The following is a 17,939-nucleotide window of genomic DNA, read 5'->3' as shown; positions in this document are numbered from 1 at the left end:
GCCATAAGATGGCGTGTGGAGTACTAAGATCCAAACAGAAACCCAAACAGAACTCAACGTGAAAACGAATGAGGAGAAAAGAAATGATCATTGTTGTGTTGGAATTGTAATGGCTACAATAAAAGTAACTGAACAAAAAGTGATACTATGCGGAGAGTACGGTGTTGGGAAGACTTCAATATTCCGCCGATACGCAAACAACACATTTGTCGCTAACAGTGACAGGAAATCAACTTTAGGACTGGACAATATCAACAAACAATACACCATAGACGAAAAGACTATTCGTGTAAGATTGCAAATCTCAAATAATCGATGAGAAAAGTGACGAGCAGCAGCCTCTCAAAACTCTTGGTCATTTCGACTTATGTCTCTACCCAATTTACGATTTGAAACTCATTTTGGCTCTTACAGCTGCAGCTATGGGATACTGGGGGCATGGAAAGAGTGGCCTCGATCACATCGAGTTACTACAAATTTGCAGAGGCTGCGATTCTTGTCTTCTCATTAGACAATCCCACTTCTTTTCATCTACTGTCACAGCATCTCCTTGACATAGTAACTTACGCAGAGAACGCCAAGATCTTTTTATGTGGAAATAAGAGTGATCTAGAAAGTGTTGCGCCACAGGTCACAGATGCGGAAATGGAGCAGTTTTGGTGAGACAAAAACTGCGAGATTTAAAGGCATGACCATATCTTCAACTAATTCTTATTTGCTAATCCCCCACAGTGAACAATGTCATAATCTAATCTCAGCAACGTATAAAACTTCTTGTAAAACCGGAAAAGGAATTGATGAAATGTTTGAGGATATTGCTCATCATCTTGTAGAAGCAAACAGGTCGCGTATGGAATTACACGATATTGACGAGGAGCACTTCAAGATTACTCACACTGACGATTCGGCCGATCCCTCTTGCTTGTGTTAAATCTGTTTGTTGAAGAGGATCATAAAATTGAGAATAGCTTCAAGAGAGGAATAAGATGAATGAGGATGGCGTTTCTCTAGTCAAGGTGGCAAGTAACCAAATTTTCTTTGAAAGTGTATTATACCAAACATAAATAACGGTTCGTTTGCTGAAGGAAAAATACGACGTGGTTTCATAAATTTTCAAAATAAAAATTTATTCATTTATCTATCTTTAGTTCTTATACTACATGCCAAATTTGATTTCAATATCTTCAAACTTAAAAGTTGACTATACATGTTATAAATTAGGTACCTTATTACAAACAACTCTTCAGGCTTCCTGCAGACCCAACATTCAGTGCTGCGTCCATTTTATAGACGTTATATCGATTCCTTCTTGCACCATTTCCCATAAGGGACTGAAAATTAACAAGTACATCAATGTAAGCGCATTCTTAGAAATTCTTATCCTAAATATTTGAAATCGTAATACCTCATCTCTCTAAGTCTTTTGACATGTCGTATAATATTATCAGCGGTGTAGTCGATTTCTTCCATGGTGGTAAACCGTCCAATTCCAAACCTGTAAGGGAAAAAGGTCGAATGTTATGAATGGTGGTATCTTAACTGCCTTTAGAAAAAATATAATAGACCTTATGCTGGAATGAGCTAGATCCTCTGCGGCACCAATAGCCCGTAAAACATAGCTTGGCTCTAGACTAGCGCTAGTGCAAGCAGAACCGCTGCTCAATGCTACGTCTTTTAAAGCCATAAGCAAGGATTCCCCTTCCACAAAGGCAAAGGAGAGATTCACACATCCAGGATACCACGAGACTGAATCACCGTTTCGCACTACATTCGTTAAATTGCTCATTATCTTCTCAATCAGATGGTCCGAAAGGCCTTCAATGTACTTATGGTCGTACTGCAAAATAATTAGGGTACATAAATCATCCGTCAATGTCTATCTTCTCTGGAAAATTTGGATGTTATATAACATAAAATTTACCGCCATTTCCCTTTGTGCCAGTGAACATGCTGCTCCAAGTCCTACTACTAAAGGTGCTGGTAGAGTGCCGCTTCTCATCCCTCTCTCCTGACCCCCGCCGCTCTGCAGAGCTTCTACGCGAACTCTTGGCCTGCGTCTTACATACAGAGCTCCTATACCTAGAAATTCAGGTAAGAAAGTTTAAATATATTTTCAAAGTTTCGAAAAATGGTAACCATTATGCATCGACCAAACTTCACCTTTAGGGCCATAAAGCTTGTGGCCACTGATAGATAATAGATCTATGTTCATCTCATTCACATCGATTGGAATTTTGCCGACAGCTTGTGCCGCGTCTGTATGAAAGAACACTTTTTTTCTTCTGTAAAATTAGAAGGAGAAAGCACATTATTTGATATATTGATGTCTGAATCTTTATAGAAAAAGAAAAGCGCCAGCAACCTGCATAGGGCTCCGATCTCACTGACGGGTTGCTGTACACCGATTTCGTTGTTGACCGTCATTATTGAAACGAGTGACGTATCAGGTCTCATGGCTGCTTCAAGTTCTTCCAGATCTATAAGGCCGTTAGGTTTTACCGGCAGGTAGGTCACATCGAATCCTTCAACTTGCAGTGCTCTGCAAGAGTCGAGAACGCATTTGTGTTCCTAAAAATGGAATTCACATCATGGTCCAGTTATGAAAATCTCTCATGAATGCTGGATAAACTTAGACTCACAGTCTGTGTCGTCACAACGTGCTTTTTTTTCTGTTTATAAAATCTTGCCACACCTTTGACAGATATATTGTTGCACTCGGTAGCGCCAGAGGTAAAAATGATCTCCTTAGGATCAGCTCCAATTAGATCTGCTACTTCCTGTGTGGAAAATATGAAAATGAAATTGATGAAACCCGAAGAAAAGAAAATATTTTCCAAGAAAGCCTATGAACCTTGCGAGCCTGTTCAACCGCTGCCTCTGTTTCCCAGCCGTACATGTGTGTCCTGGAGTGTGGATTTCCATAGTAAGTTGTGAAGTACGGCAGCATCTGATCTAATACTCTGGGATCCTGAAGAAGATAGATGAACACACTGGATGAAGGAGTTTAGGCTACGTTGATTCGATAATATTTTAGGAATGATTAATGATTACCATGGGAGTTGTAGCCTGGGCATCCATATAAAGGGAACGTCCTTCTGTAGGGCCTTTTTTATATTCATCACTGATCGGAGCTGAAAGAATAGAAGGATGGATGCAGATGTATCGCAAGATTAGCAGAGCCTTGCGTCGATCGTAGTTTATTTATTTATGGCTAATCACTCAACCTACATTGGAATTCTTTGACAGCCGCATAGTGCCGTTTTTGCGAAGATATTGCTTCGTTGATGTTGTTATTACGCGCGAGGGGTGTCAAGCGCTTCCATAAGCGAAACATCTTTCAACTCCAGATTACCGTCAATTCCTCGACATCTACTGCGGCTCGACGCTTGGAAATTTCAGCCGCGCAGAAAGCAACGATACAGAAGGGTCCCTTTTCCTCAACAATGAGAGGTTGGATAAACGTGTAAAAAGTACAATAGATCGATATCCTGAATTCCGGGCGTATTAATACTCGAGCTAAAATTTTATCCCCATAGAAGACGGCAAATATTCATTTGAGACATATTATTGCTTCAAGAGGTTTCAAACGCTAGCAAAACTTTACCACAGAACACTGTTCAGAGTTCACAAGCCTTCTTAACCAAGGAGCGATCAGTGATTATCATACTCTCGATACTCGATCGACTACCTTCATTGACTTAACGGTATAGTGGCGTCAGAGGTGGGAGCTAGCTTAGTTTCTGGTATGATTTGTAAACAGCCGACCTAACCCTGTCGATTTAAATTCACAAATCTATGTTTGATCCTGTTCTGTAATCATTTGTAAATTCGGAAAATACATAATGAATGACAGTGAGTCGATTTACGGGACTACCTTGTCTCAGGAGTCGATGAAAGTTATAGCAGAAAGCATAGGTGTTGGTAATTTACCTGATGAGGCTGCCAAGGATCTTGCTGAGGATGTCAGTTATAGACTCAAGGAAATCATTCAAGTAATTCTTTTATATTACAGACTACTTCTTTTTCTAATCGCTATCCACTCAGTTAACAATTCTCTTAGTCCTTCATCATTTTCATTTATGTTATTTGATTCATTCGATTGAGTGTCTCATAATTATCTCTTCCATTGGCAGGATGCAGCAAAATTTATGCATCATGGCAAGCGCCAGAGGATGACCACACATGATATAGACCATGCCTTGAAGATAAAGAATGTCGAGCCAACATATGGCTTTTTTGCCAGGGAAAATGTCCCATTTAGATTTGCTTCCGGGGGTGGGCGGGAGCTGCATTTTGTAGAAGAAAGAGAGATTGACCTTAACGATGCAATTTCAAACAGCCAATCCTGGCCTAAATTACCTCTTGAAATAACTCTCAGAGCTCACTGGCTCTGCATAGACGGCGTACAGCCAACAATTCCAGAAAATCCTCCCCCTGTTTCAAAAGGTATTAAATAATGGTTTAGATTAATGAATAACAACTTTGCTGTTGATCTTGTAGTTGAAATGCTCCTTTGGTTCAATCCAGATGCCCAAAAAATAGAAAGCGTCGACCCAACCAGCAAGCTCAATGCCAAAGGACAAGGTGTTGGCGTTGGTAAACCTGGGGGTGGGGGTAAAGGACAGAAATTACGAAATGTTGAAACAGTTCATGTCAAGCAACTAGCTACTCATGAACTAAGCGTAGAACAGCAACTCTACTATAAGGAAATTACAGAGGCTTGTGTGGGTTCTGATGAAGCCCGAAGAGCAGAAGCACTGCAATCATTGTCTGCTGATCCTGGACTACATGAAATGTTAGCTAGAATGTGTACCTTTATTGCGGAAGGTGTGCGGGTGAATGTCGTTCAAAACAACCTTGCTCTCCTTATATATCTGATGAGAATGGTAAAGGCGCTGCTGGACAACCCTAGCCTTTACTTGGAGAAATATGTCAGTATCTTATCATGAGTTGATGGTAATATTCTTTTTTCATCTGTACTACATCTATTTTTCTCTATGCACAGTTGCATGAACTGATTCCATCAGTAGCAACTTGCATAGTTTCTCGACAGCTCTGCATGAGGCCGGAAATGGACAATCACTGGGCACTTAGGGATTTTGCATCTCGGTTGATGGCTCAGATTTGTAAAAATTTCAATACCTCGACTAACAACGTTCAGACCAGAGTTACGCGAATGTTTAGTCAAGCACTGACAAAAAACAGTCAGGTAATTAACAGCCCATGCTTTTCTGAATTGGCTCTTGAACTTGTCATTTATCTAAATCTATCCATTTACAGACTCCTTTGGCTTCACTATATGGAGCAATAGATGGTCTCTCAGAACTTGGACCTGAAGTTGTGAAGGCATTAGTTATCCCCAAGATAAAATCTATTTCAGAACGTATTGAGAGTTGCATCGAGGGACCAGTGCTTTCCAGTGTAGATAAAAATGGCGCCGGACACATCAAGACGCTGCTGGTGGTGAGTCATTGATATATTTGCTTTGTGAAAAATTACGTCTAGGTTTTGTATTGCTATTTTCATATTTTGAGTTTCTTCTTGATTCATGAAACAGAAAGTCGTTGCACCTGTGCTCAAAGGGATGCGTCCAGCTCCAGATTATGTGGAAGAGTATAAACAAGACTTTGGATATGTGGGACCAGCGCTTTGCGCCGCCGTTGCCAAGGCCCGCACACAGCCAGCAGTCCTTACACCTTCCTCGTCGACAGCTACCACTTTGACTGCCAACCAACAGCAAGGTCCAACCACAACAACAACAAAACCCATTGTACAGTCAGGTAAGGTTTATCAAGTTACTTTTTGGTGAAATGATGAATCATCGGATCGCTTTCAATTGATATCAGTGGCGGCAAGCAGTCCTGGACAGCCACCTGCTGGTCGAACTATAGTGCTGGGTTCGGGGAGAGGAGCAACAACGCCAACAGGAAGTGGCCAAAAGTTTGTAATATTACAGTCAAGATCGCAGACACCGACAACACCCAATGTCAATGTGAACCATAATGTGAGCCAGAATCCCACCCAGCAACAAAATCAGCAGGTTTGAAGATAGGAGAAAATTTGGTGATTTGATTTTTTTGTAAAGAATGATTAACTTACAATTTTCTTTTTCACAGTCCGGTCTGACTACAAAAACTCAGACTGTGTTTGTGACGCAGCAAAGTGTTGAGAGATCTCTAAGTCCCACGGATGACCACGGATTCCAATAAATTGCAATAAGAGATTGACTAACCGATCAAACACTTGATCGATTAATCAACTTATATCTTACTGTACCTAAATAATATACTATTATACTTTAGTTATAAATAAACGTGAATATGAGTTCGGCGAACATTGTAGGATATTCGACCAAAGGTCAAATGCAACTGACCCCAATATGGGAAAAAATTCATCGATGAATATTCAGGTAACGCAAATTAATTAGTCATTTATGTAAATCTTCTTATACAGTTTATTTACAGTTGTGTTATTGGAAACAATCAATGTTTTCGCGCCAATTTCATATCACAAGTGACGGCGTACTTCAAGTAATATCAGTGATTATTGATATGAAATTATTCATCCCTGCTGCTAATCAGTAGAGGTTCCAAACGACGATAATCCTTAGATGCCATGACATCAATCTGTCAGGGGAAGACTTTCCTCTGACAACTCATCGCGATTATAAATATGTTGTCTCGTTACTTGCCGGGCTTGTAGCTCTAGTTTCTTCCGAATTATTCCGTATTCCGTATTTTTGCTCATAGGCTACTCTCGCAATCTCTGCCAATTTTTCTGCGCTGTCTTTCCCAGTTTGTTGCAGCATCTCTGAGAAATGTCCCTTAGGATTTCGCAGGAGTTGATGGGGATTTCCAAACTCCTGGATATTGAAAATTGAATAATTTACATCTGATCATATACAGGTGAGGATCTACCTGTATCAAATATTTGGGCAATACTTACCAATACCTGTCCTGCTGCCATCACCAAGACTTTATCACTGTCCATAATTGTGTTTAAACGATGAGCTATTGTGAGTACTGTACAATCGGCGAATCTACGCCTTATAGTATTCTGAATTAGCGCATCGGTTCTGAAGAATAATAGTAATCGAGTTGCTTAAAAAGGGTCGAAAAGAATTGAAAGTTATGAACGTAAAAAACTTGCAGATCACTCACCGCCTGTCGACATTTGCAGTGGCTTCATCGAGCACAAGTAGCCGATTATTTCTCAAGATTGCCCTGGCAAGGCATACGAGCTGTCTTTGTCCTACGCTGAAATTAGCGCCACCTCCAGCTACTCTAAAGTCTAGGGAAGGAATGGCATCTCCGAGTTCAACTTCGCGAAGAGTGTCCCATAATTGATCATCAGTGTACTGTTCGAAGGGATCTAAATTGTATCGAATACTCGCTGAGAAGAGGATTGGCTCTTGAGGAATTATAGAAATTTTTGGTCGCAGCTCGTGTAGACCTATTGATTTTGTATCGATTCCGTCAATCTCTATCTTTCCCTTGAGACCATCTCCGGTCAAACAGAAAAGTGCCGAAATCAGGGAGGATTTACCAGCTCCTGTTCTTCCCACAATTCCTATTTTCCAGCCTGGCTCAATCTGTAGATTCATATCCTGCGAATAGCGGAAATAATCAAGATAATATGCATAATTCGTAGATTCAAGAGAAGTAATGAAGTAAATAGAAAATAATTTACCTTTAATACTGGTGGCTTATGATCTGCATACTTCATTGATACATTTTTGAAAGTTAAGCGACCTTTTTCAGGCCAGGTAGCAGGTGGTGGATTCTTTGTTGTAAAAGGTCCTTCTTTGGGCAAGGCTGTGTATTGGAGAACTCTCTCCACCGATGTCATTTGTGCTATGACCTCAGTACTTTGTCTGATACCATGCTGTACCATACCTGTTAATATAAGGGACTGCGACAACGCCAGTCCCACATTACCACCCAGTGTGTTTTCTAGAACAGTAATGATTTATTGGAAGATTGAAGAAAGGGAACAAGATGTATCATCCGATAGGAAAGAGACGTATTTTAATGCAATACAATTACCGGCATCGATGAGGATGAAGGAGTAGCATACACAGGCAATGAAACAGCAGGAAACGAAGTCGAGTGTGCATCCGAATGCAGTAGCGGTTGCGAGAGTGAGGTACCACGCGCCGCTGTGGGTGTCTTGAAGATGGTCAAATTCTTTTCGTAAAAGCTCCTCAACTGCCGCCCCTCTGCTTCTTATGGTTGTTAAACCATCAAGAGTCGAACTTACATGGGAGAAGACGGGGCTCTTTGCTGCAAAATATTCCATAGAGAGAAGAGAGAAGAAGGGTAGGTGAGTTTAATATCCGTCTCCGAAACTTACCAACTCCTTCAAGTCTTTTTATATGTTGAGCCGTTTTCATGTAGTATATCCTCACAGTGTAAAAAATAGTGCCCATTATAACTATTGGAATCGCCATCCAGTAATTAACTATGACGACCATTGTCAGAATTCCTATCATCACAGAGAAAATTTGAAGAGTTTCGAGCATGACTTTTGGCAGTGTTTCATCCATGGCACCAACATCCTTCGAAAATCGGTTCAAGATCCGTCCTGACCAACGATTAGTGAATAGTTACTATTATAACATCGACAAGTAATTTTCGGTAGCACTTGATAATAAATATTAACAATTTCCAACCTGTTGGATTAGTATTGAAGAACCGCATTGTGGCCTTCAAGAGATTTGCGAACATTGCATTGTGAATATTTCTGCTGGCATTCATACAGATGCGGACGAAAATAAGACTACGAAGACTGACCAGCAGGATACACATTATCATGCATAATGTATAAATGTACATAGCAGAGTGTTCATAGAAGAGTCCCAGCTCATCATACCAGATTGACGAACTCTGTGATTCAGTTTGGTTCAACCCATCGCTTGGATCCATTTCAAACAATGTGTTTGAATTGGTAGAGTGATTGAGTTTCCAACTCGTCCTGGAGACTTCCTGATTTGTCCAATATGTCAACCAGTAATCAGTACCGCTGGCGGACAACTGCGCCACGATAAAAACGAAGAGAACCAATAAAAGAGAGCAGATGTTCCCACCAGCCTTGAAATACCCAATGTAGACCTTGCTCGACATTGAACCTGATGCCACAGTCTCCTTATTATTATCTGCAACTTCTGGACTAATCTGTTCAGTTATCGATTGACTAACTTTGGTCTCTTCATCCTTTATATCATCTGCACTTTTGGGATCTTCTGGTGAATCCTCAACCACTGATTCCTCAGATTCGGAAACTTGTACATCGGTGTCCGCGATTTCTTTGTAAGTTCCTTGACGTTCCACTGTACCCTGGAGTTGTGAAAATACTATTAACAATCTGAGGTCAAATCTACCGATGTGACTGAGTTGATTTTTCAAGCTATACACCTTAAAAACTACTTACGCGATTCAGAACTACTATTTTGTCAACTTGTGGTAGGTACTGTAACTGGTGAGTTACTAAGATACGAGTTTTCCCCTTGAGATAACCATTTATGCATTCTTCGAATAACTGCCGGCTAACTCGGGGATCAACTGCGCTTAGGGGATCATCCAGAAGATACAAATCAGCTTCTCTGTAAACAGCTCGTGCCAGATTCACCCGAGCTTTTTGACCCCCAGATAAAGACGAACCTCTCTCGCCCACAGAAGTCAAGTCACCTTGAGGGAGTAGTTGAAAATCCCTGTGAAGAGCGCAAACCCTAGTAACCTGGAATTTTGATACACGGAAGTTTACTATGAATGCCAAATTCAATCAGATGAAGAATCCATGGAACTGAATAGGCAAAGTTTACCTCTTGGTATCTTTCCTTGTCATAGGGTTCACCGAGCAGAATGTTGTCTCTGATGGATGCTGAAAATAGCCAGGGATCTTGGCACGCGTATGATATTTTAATATCTTTCCGGCACAAAATATTTCCAGTGTGGATTGTTCCAGCAGTGTTGTACAATGTGACTCTTCCAGCTCCAACCGGAAGTTCTCCGAGCAAAATCTGGAGAATGGATGATTTTCCAGCACCTACAGGACCGACGAGTGCACATAGAGATCCACTCTGAACTTCCATTGTCAGCTCACAAAGGGTCGGTGGGAGCTGACCGTGAACCCAATTGGCTGCCACTTTCACCATCTCAATTGCAACACCTTTTATTGGGCTGGTATTTTTTGCAGTAGGGGGTTGAGATTTCTGCGTACCACTATTTCTGGGAGTTGGTAATGCAGAAGAAAATTTCTCTGAAGTTTTTACCTCATCAAGTAACAGGAAATCCTAGTGAACATTAGAAAAATTTATGAATGTCACCAAACCAGTTTTGAGTCTTGTACTTCAAGTCAGAGTATATCATGATGATATGCATACCGTAATTCTATTAAGAGAGATGCTGGCTTCACCAGCAATTATCAAAGCTTGTGGGAAACAAATAGCGCTTGTGAATTGTAAAATATTGAACAAGCTGGCCATAACGAAGGTGATCTCTGGTGCCAATGGGTTTCCCAGTAGAACGAAGCAAATTAGCGTCAAAAACAGGGTGACTCTTTCACAGAATACCATTATGCTAAGGTAAAAACCACGCAGGTAAGATGTCTGGCTGATCAGTTTTATCTCCATTGCTCGAATCTTCTTCACTATATATTCGAATGGTTTTTCCCATGAGTACATTTTTACCACCTGGCATCCGGATATGAGCTCACTCATAAGTTGAACTCTCTCATCCGTTTTAACAGCAATTTTTGAACGAAGCTTTGCACTGAGATGACTGAGATATCCTTGTATGGGTATGGTCTGTGTCAGCATTGCTCCAATTCCAACTAGTGCGGATATGCCAACAGATTGCCACATGACATATCCGATTAATATGGTCTGTAATTGAAAAAGAATAATGAGGATCACAAAATTTTTATCATATATCTATGTTATAATCATCACATAAAGTGCAAAGTATATAAATTCATACTTGAAGTGGCATAAGCCAAAGGTAGTGGAGGTATATGAAGATGAAGTCAAAGCGTGCTACATCATTGCTGAGTATATTAGCAACTTGTCCCGCGGCGGTGTTACTTACAGCAGCTTGATTCAGCCTGAGCACCTGAAATTGATGGGATGATTATGGATAATTTAATGACAACGTTTATGCGATTATTCAAGTACCACTCCTATGAAATCTTTACCTTACGATAAATGAGCGAGCTGCATGCGACCTTGACTCGCATTCCAATCTGTTGATTCCTGAGGGCCATATGATGACTGACTAACGCCGCTGAAAATATGACTGCGATGAGGCACGCAGAGTAGATAAGAACCTGTGTCTGAGTTGTATGGTTTTGGGATGGTGAAAAGTACGAGATTATCCATCCTTGGATGATTGGCTGAGCAACCTGCAATCCCAAGCTGTGACAAAGAAGCCCAAGACCTTTCAACATGAAGGTTGTTCGAAAAACTCGAATTAGCGCCCATGTCAGACTCGGTTGCTTTGCTCGTCGCTTAGTCCCGTCCTCCTCGAGAACGATTTCCTCATCCGCTTTCCGTAACTCCTTTTTCCATTCTCTTAAAATTGGTATTACAACATAGTAGGAAATAGTATAATTAGGTATTAAATCTAAAATCAATAATTCCTATACAAGTACCGTTATATAGCATCTCTTATTTATTTGATCAGAGTGAGTGTGATGACAACGTATAATTATTAACGCCTTACCGCAACTTTATGATTTACGACCAACGTTAATTATGTTATAATTATAGAGCGGGCTTATGATTCGTATATATATATATATATATTCCATCAAGTATAGTGACTTATACGCTTTGAACGATAGATAATTTATACGAATTAATTTGAATGGGGAATCTAAGGCGTACCGGATAAAATTAGCGCATGACGAAGCAGTTTTTTAAACTTATCATTGTCTATTCATTAATTAAAAAAATGGAATAATTGTGTGTTTGTATTACCTTTCTAGACAGTCACCTAGATAATCGGATTCATCGGATCTCAGTGGATCGTACAAATCTGAAATTTCCAAGTCCCGCTTCGCCCCTTTGATGAAAATCGGCCATGTCCACCTGAAATTCACGATGATATATCAATGATTATTATGCACAAGTGAAGTATAATTTTTTTTTCAGTACATTCATAAATGATAAGAATTTACCCTAAAGCAATCTTTGTAAAAATATTCGATTTTTCTTCGAGATTGTTTCGGCTGTGTTTGTTCCGACTAGTATCCATATTGAATGCTCAAAATGCGAACACCGTCCCCTTTGAAGATGAAAGAAGAAATAGAAATAAATTTAATTATTACTTTATATTTCAACATCTTATCAGTCAATAGAAGTAAACCAGTAAACGAGGAACAAGCGATATTGAAATACCAAATTTAGAAAAATTTGAAAGCATTCCGATATATTGTGAAACATTTTTCTTTCTTTCTTCTTTACTTTTCGATCGTGCTCTAGAAGATTATAAATTCTTATGGCAAACAGCTTGTCTGCACACAGAAGAGCGATGTGGAGCAATAAATTTTACAAAGTCTTATCGCATCTACAATACATCACATGATATGTACGTACGTACGTACGTACATACATGTTACCATGTATCATCGGAGATCGTACAGAAATAGAATTAAACTCCCAAAAATCGACTGACAAATTGTGAAATCTGATTTATATAATTATACTTCACTGTATTTATGCCCGTTTATTTCTTCTAGTTAAACATATAACGCGTTATATCTGTATAAAGTATGACGCGTCCGGCAGTCCATAAATCATACTTGATGAATATTTCACCTAATATATTTTTTCTTCCTCAATTATACATTAACAGCTGCAGGGCTGGCGATTCGACGAATTCGAAATTGACGATGCATGTGAATATTTAATTCAAGGGTAACTTAGAGAGAGGTAAAATAAATTAATTTCATTTTGATTACAACATTTTGGTCGTAGTCATTACGTGTAAGACGATTTTCTTTCTAGTTGATATAGATTATGTGAATTTAAACTATAATTTAATGAGTTACTTTTCTTTTTACTCGTACAACATTCTTGGTATTAGAAAAATTTTAGAAATCCCATCATTGCAACAATATTACGAGAGATCTTCTTGCAAAGCACATATCATACCTAAAAAAAAAAATAATAAAATAAAAAATTTATAAATTCATTTCAACAACACGACTTTAAAACATTAGCATGTATCGACAATACTCAATTGTAATTTATTGGATAATTAAGCAGGTATGTATAGGTTGTATATAATTTATACATAGTGGGCGATAATTTTTTCAAACAGAAAAAATGAGCAATTATGTATGGTTCTTATCATTTTTGTCCCTATCCCATTCATCATGCCACTCTAGTACACAAATAATACCAAATAATTGTCAGACTTTTTTCCCGACCCTTTCTCAATTTTTTTGGTTTCCACATAATTATCAGCTGTGCATACATATATGAATAGAATGTGCATACATAATTTAACTTGTTTGCGGTAAACTTGTCCGGTTTGTTATCGAATCATACGTGTATGAGGTTGTATGTCTCTTTCAAGTATCACATAAAATTGAATATTGACGAATGAAAAAGCAAAACAAAAAAAAGCATTTGACTTTCTTTATCTGACTATTTTTATGCGTATTCGGGTAGTAATTTTACCCCTCTTTTTTATCCTGCTCTTTATGATAAACGGTTTGCAAAATATTACCCGATCTTGCGATCGCGTGCAGGACGTTGTGACGACACACCAATACATCAATATGCTATGCTGATACCGAAGTATCATGAAATCGGAACCATTGCACACGACATTTAATTTCCTTTTTTTACTTCCCAATGTATGTTGTATCATAATTAATGTCTGAATAAATTCGGGAGAAAAAAAATGCATAAATGAAATTTACAAATTGAATGTATGCGAACTGCTGCAGTCAGAGTTAATCAGTAAAATAAGATGAATTTAGTGTGAGAATAACCACGATAATAACATATTTTATTATTACTAGGGCTGCATAAATATATAACAGCTGTATACGCTGTATTTTTTACCTGAAATAATATCTATTTGTCGATCTATATCGTACGTAACATATTTGATGTTGGTCGGTAAATAGATACATTACAAGTCCAAATAACTTATGAGTATGATATGATGATTGATGAAAAAGAGAAACAGAAGCAACAAAATAACCAAACGCTAGTCTAATAATGTACGATTATGATTAGAAAAAGAAATAAAAGAGATGAATTAAATAAATTAATTAGAAAAGAAAAATAAACAAAAAAAACTCACCGTAATTTATTATAGCGGATTTGCACCGCCAATAATTATTGTAACTGGCTGATGATATATGACGATAGTTGATATTAGAAATATTTCTGAATACTTCTTTTCAAAAAGATCTTCACCTTCTCGGTTTTAATGAGTGTAAATGGTTTTCATCAAAAGATGGATAATAATTTTTTTCAGATATTTTTTTGATGCGCTCTCGTTAAGAGCCGACAACTGTCTGTAAGTATGAGGGATTCAGACCACTAGATATTTCCGTGCTGGCGATGTGGTATTCGTAATGTAATGTTTACGCGTGAGTTGATAATATCATATGTATGCAATCTACCTTGCTACACGTTTTAATACTTTTCCATTATCATTATTTGTACAACTCCACGAAACGTGCGTTGAGACATAGGGTGGGCGAATGGAGGATAAATATAGATCGATAGATAAACAAATACCCTGAAAATTTATGGCTTGATTTATGGTATTCATAATTATGATAAATACACGTTGGTGTACGAAGAGTGCCCTATAGATAAATCATGACATGTGCGCTCCTACCACGAATTTACCTATCAATCTCCAATCGAACCCTTACCTCTTCCGATTTCTAATGAAGTATCGAGAATCTTCCAAAAATTTTTCGTTGATTCTAATTAATAATAGCTGCTCAATACCTATGTCTATTTAAAAAAAAAAAGCTTCACTTATTTGTCGCCGAATCACGGTTTACTTAGCTCAACGTACGATGACGTTAACTAAATGATCAAGTTTCACAGTATTACCATCCTCATTACACATTAGTTTACTTTAGTATATTTGATTCTATTCATAATCGTAGCAGATCTAGCAATTCCGCATACATTATTTACCTAAGTTATTCTGTGTTTTTTGTGTTTCGGTTTTTTCTTATCTTGAGCAGAAAGTGTCTACAATATGTTAGTATAGGCGTAAAAGTGAATATACGTAACATCATGACACTTGGTGTAGTGATTGTGAAAGACCTTTGTCAAACGCATATGTTCATCAAATTCAAATTGAATGTTTCTCGGATATTTCGGTTCTAGATTTTATCGATGTATAGTGCATATGAATCATACCCTCAAGCTACCCTTAAGCAAGATAACATAATGACGCCATCTTAAATCTTTGAGGCAAACTGTTTTTATAAGGATCGAGTTAGATTTCGATATAATCATTTATTTTTCAATAAAAAAGAAGAAAACTTTGAAAAAATAAATCAACTACTATACATGGTTAACATTAATGTTTCGTAATCAAGAATATCGTCAACCAAAAATGTTTTCACAAAAAGAATTTTTTTTTTTTTTTAATTTTTATCTAGAGTTTATTTTTATTATTATTCATCATGATCATAATTATTACTCATTACATGCCAGGTAAAACTGCACAGCAGTCGCCACTATTGGCATTCCAGCGTGCTTGTTTTGTTCTACCAGACCGAAATCCTTGTTGGATAAATACATGACTTTTTTCAGCTTTAATTCTATCTTTACTTTTCACAGGAGGAAAAAAAAATAAATAAAAATCATCTAGAGCGTAAATGAAGCGATAGCTCATTTAATTAATTGGATGCTGCACATTTGAACTTTTGTATGCGACTTTCGATTTCAGGTCTGAAATGTCGGATTAAACCTTGAACAGGCCACGCAGCACCATCTCCCAAAGCACAGATTGTATGCAGTTCGATCTGCTTGCTGATCTCCCATAACATGTCAATCTCGTGCTCCTCTGCATTTCCCTCGACAAATCTTGAACATCAAACGTAATGTATCAATAAGGAGTTGACAAAAGCTATTTTTTTTTTTTGAGTTGCTTTTTTTTTCTCACCTCCACATTATTTTGTGCATCCAGTTAATACCCTCTCTACATGGTGTGCACTGTCCGCATGACTCGTGTTTGTAAAAACTTATTAAACGAGCTATGGCCTTGATAACATCTGTCTGTTTGTTCATTACAATAACGGCGGCGGTACCAAAAGAACTTTGTACCCTTACTAGGTCGTCGAAATCCATGAGGACCTCATCGCAGACCCTGGTAATCAAATTTGCGTACAAAACCAACCAGCCATGAGGCTTTTGAACATAACAACCGTGACTTTCTTACGTCTTGGGTATGATCGGCGTCGATGATCCCCCTGGAATGACACCTAACAAATTATCCCATCCTCCGATTACTCCCCCTGCATGTTTTTCTATCAACTCTTTAAGCGGCACAGACATTTCTTCCTCAACCGTACAAGGCTTATTTACATGTCCAGATATATTGTACAATTTTGTACCGCTGTTACGTGGACGTCCAAAAGATGCAAACCATGTTCCACCTCGACGACAGATAGTCTACAATCGTATACATTATAATATCAAGCTGCATTTTTAGATCTTGTATTCAACTATGCGCTTACCGGTGAGACAGCTACAGTCTCAACATTGGTGACGGTTGTGGGGCATCCAAAGAGTCCGACATCAGCAGGGAAAGGAGGCTTGAGTCTGGGCTTTCCTTGCTTTCCTTCAATAGATTCGATTAATGCAGTTTCCTCCCCACAAATGTAGGCACCAGCTCCTCGTTGCACAAAAATATCAAAATCATAGCCGGATCCACAGGCGTTTTTTCCAATGAGTCCACCTTGGTAAGCTTCAGCGATTGCGACTTGAAGGTTTGATGCCTCGTTGTAAAACTCGCCCCTGATATAAATATATGCTGCACAAGCACCCATTGCTCTTCCAGCTATCAAACACCCTTCTACTAGCTTGTGGGGATCATGGCGGAGAATTTCTCGGTCCTTACATGTTCCTGGTTCACCTTCGTCTGCATTTACCACTAGATATTTTGGCCTTCCATCAGAGGGTTTGTTCATAAAAGACCATTTCATTCCTGAGGGAAAACCTGCACCTCCACGACCTCGCAGACCTGATACTTTGATCTCATTTATTATCCAGTCTGCACCCTTGTCCAAAATCTCTTTTGTCTTGTACCAATCACCACGCTGTAATGATCCCTTCAATCTCCAGTCATGTCGACCATAGAGGTTGGTGAAGATCCTGTCCTCGTCTGATAGATTACCTCCAACTTTCTGATGACAAAACAAAAGATGCGTAAGTATTGGATTCACGTTACTGGCAATGTAACCGAGTATTTGTACTACCTTTCCTTCTGGTACAGCATTGGTATAGTTCTTCTGTTGTTGATTAGTAAGAACTGCTCCTAGGAGACCTGCAAGAGAGACGAAATCGAAACATCTACTTTTGATTTCATATCCACTCTTCTTCGTGTGTCAATGCGACTGATTGTGAGATCGATCGATTTTATTAATTATATAACCCTACTACATTGCGTGATATGTTGCGACGTTGCGTTAGAATTTCATAGCATTAGTAAAAAATGAAATTTCATCGAGATGATTGAATAATAATCTATGAACTTTTTTCACTGGGATTGACATGGCTAGAATTTGAAATATTTCTTGTAATTACCTAATTGTCTCCTTGGAAGTTGAGTGCATCTAGCGATGACACCCGCCATGTTTTCCTTCAAGCTACTAACAAACGGGACTTTATTTTATTGCAAAACGGTTAAGTTAGTTGATTCAATATCCACGGAGGTCACTACATTGTTCAG

At 38.6% G+C, this 17,939-nt stretch overlaps 5 protein-coding genes across 5 annotated transcripts; 2 read left to right on the top strand and 3 right to left on the bottom strand.

Moving 5' to 3' along the window:
* Positions 1 to 109: 109 nt before the first annotated feature.
* On the top strand, positions 110 to 2,091 carry LOC105689906 (GTP-binding protein YPT6). Its single transcript, XM_012407283.3, has 3 exons — positions 110 to 289; positions 415 to 659; positions 733 to 2,091. Exons 1-3 carry the CDS (start codon positions 110 to 112, stop codon positions 929 to 931), a joined length of 624 nt encoding a protein of 207 aa, XP_012262706.1. The 3' UTR covers positions 932 to 2,091.
* LOC105689905 (cysteine desulfurase, mitochondrial) lies at positions 1,107 to 3,618 on the bottom strand. The gene is made up of 10 exons (XM_012407282.3): positions 3,229 to 3,618; positions 3,052 to 3,131; positions 2,852 to 2,968; positions 2,640 to 2,777; positions 2,363 to 2,568; positions 2,161 to 2,282; positions 1,922 to 2,079; positions 1,566 to 1,837; positions 1,406 to 1,495; positions 1,107 to 1,331 (listed from the first exon to the last, which is right to left on the bottom strand). The coding sequence occupies exons 1-10, from the start codon at positions 3,332 to 3,334 to the stop codon at positions 1,268 to 1,270; spliced, it is 1,353 nt and encodes a 450-aa protein (XP_012262705.1). The 5' UTR covers positions 3,335 to 3,618; the 3' UTR covers positions 1,107 to 1,267.
* A 28-nt stretch (positions 3,619 to 3,646) lies between these two features.
* On the top strand, positions 3,647 to 6,334 carry LOC105689779 (transcription initiation factor TFIID subunit 6). Its single transcript, XM_012407054.3, has 8 exons — positions 3,647 to 3,992; positions 4,134 to 4,446; positions 4,528 to 4,931; positions 5,006 to 5,209; positions 5,281 to 5,463; positions 5,558 to 5,780; positions 5,847 to 6,040; positions 6,117 to 6,334. Exons 1-8 carry the CDS (start codon positions 3,843 to 3,845, stop codon positions 6,207 to 6,209), a joined length of 1,764 nt encoding a protein of 587 aa, XP_012262477.2. The 5' UTR covers positions 3,647 to 3,842; the 3' UTR covers positions 6,210 to 6,334.
* Positions 6,335 to 6,436: 102 nt separating this feature from the next.
* On the bottom strand, positions 6,437 to 15,344 carry LOC105689800 (ATP-binding cassette sub-family C member 4-like). The gene is made up of 15 exons (XM_012407101.3): positions 14,316 to 15,344; positions 12,175 to 12,281; positions 11,975 to 12,085; positions 11,191 to 11,566; positions 10,977 to 11,108; positions 10,382 to 10,882; positions 9,821 to 10,291; positions 9,430 to 9,735; positions 8,672 to 9,335; positions 8,353 to 8,583; positions 8,046 to 8,282; positions 7,690 to 7,952; positions 7,161 to 7,606; positions 6,946 to 7,075; positions 6,437 to 6,862 (listed from the first exon to the last, which is right to left on the bottom strand). Exons 2-15 carry the CDS (start codon positions 12,249 to 12,251, stop codon positions 6,665 to 6,667), a joined length of 4,143 nt encoding a protein of 1,380 aa, XP_012262524.2. The 5' UTR covers positions 12,252 to 12,281; positions 14,316 to 15,344; the 3' UTR covers positions 6,437 to 6,664.
* A 273-nt stretch (positions 15,345 to 15,617) lies between these two features.
* Positions 15,618 to 17,920, bottom strand: LOC105689802 (NADH dehydrogenase [ubiquinone] flavoprotein 1, mitochondrial). Its single transcript, XM_012407103.3, has 6 exons — positions 17,795 to 17,920; positions 17,467 to 17,534; positions 16,726 to 17,394; positions 16,428 to 16,660; positions 16,152 to 16,355; positions 15,618 to 16,072 (listed from the first exon to the last, which is right to left on the bottom strand). Exons 1-6 carry the CDS (start codon positions 17,841 to 17,843, stop codon positions 15,886 to 15,888), a joined length of 1,410 nt encoding a protein of 469 aa, XP_012262526.2. The 5' UTR covers positions 17,844 to 17,920; the 3' UTR covers positions 15,618 to 15,885.
* Positions 17,921 to 17,939: the final 19 nt, after the last annotated feature.

Source organism: Athalia rosae, chromosome 3 (assembly GCF_917208135.1).
Source record: "Athalia rosae chromosome 3, iyAthRosa1.1, whole genome shotgun sequence".
Classification (NCBI taxonomy): Eukaryota; Metazoa; Arthropoda; class Insecta; order Hymenoptera; family Athaliidae; genus Athalia; species Athalia rosae.
The sequence above is the reverse complement of the archived record's forward strand: the minus strand, read 5'-3'. Positions and strand labels throughout refer to the sequence as shown.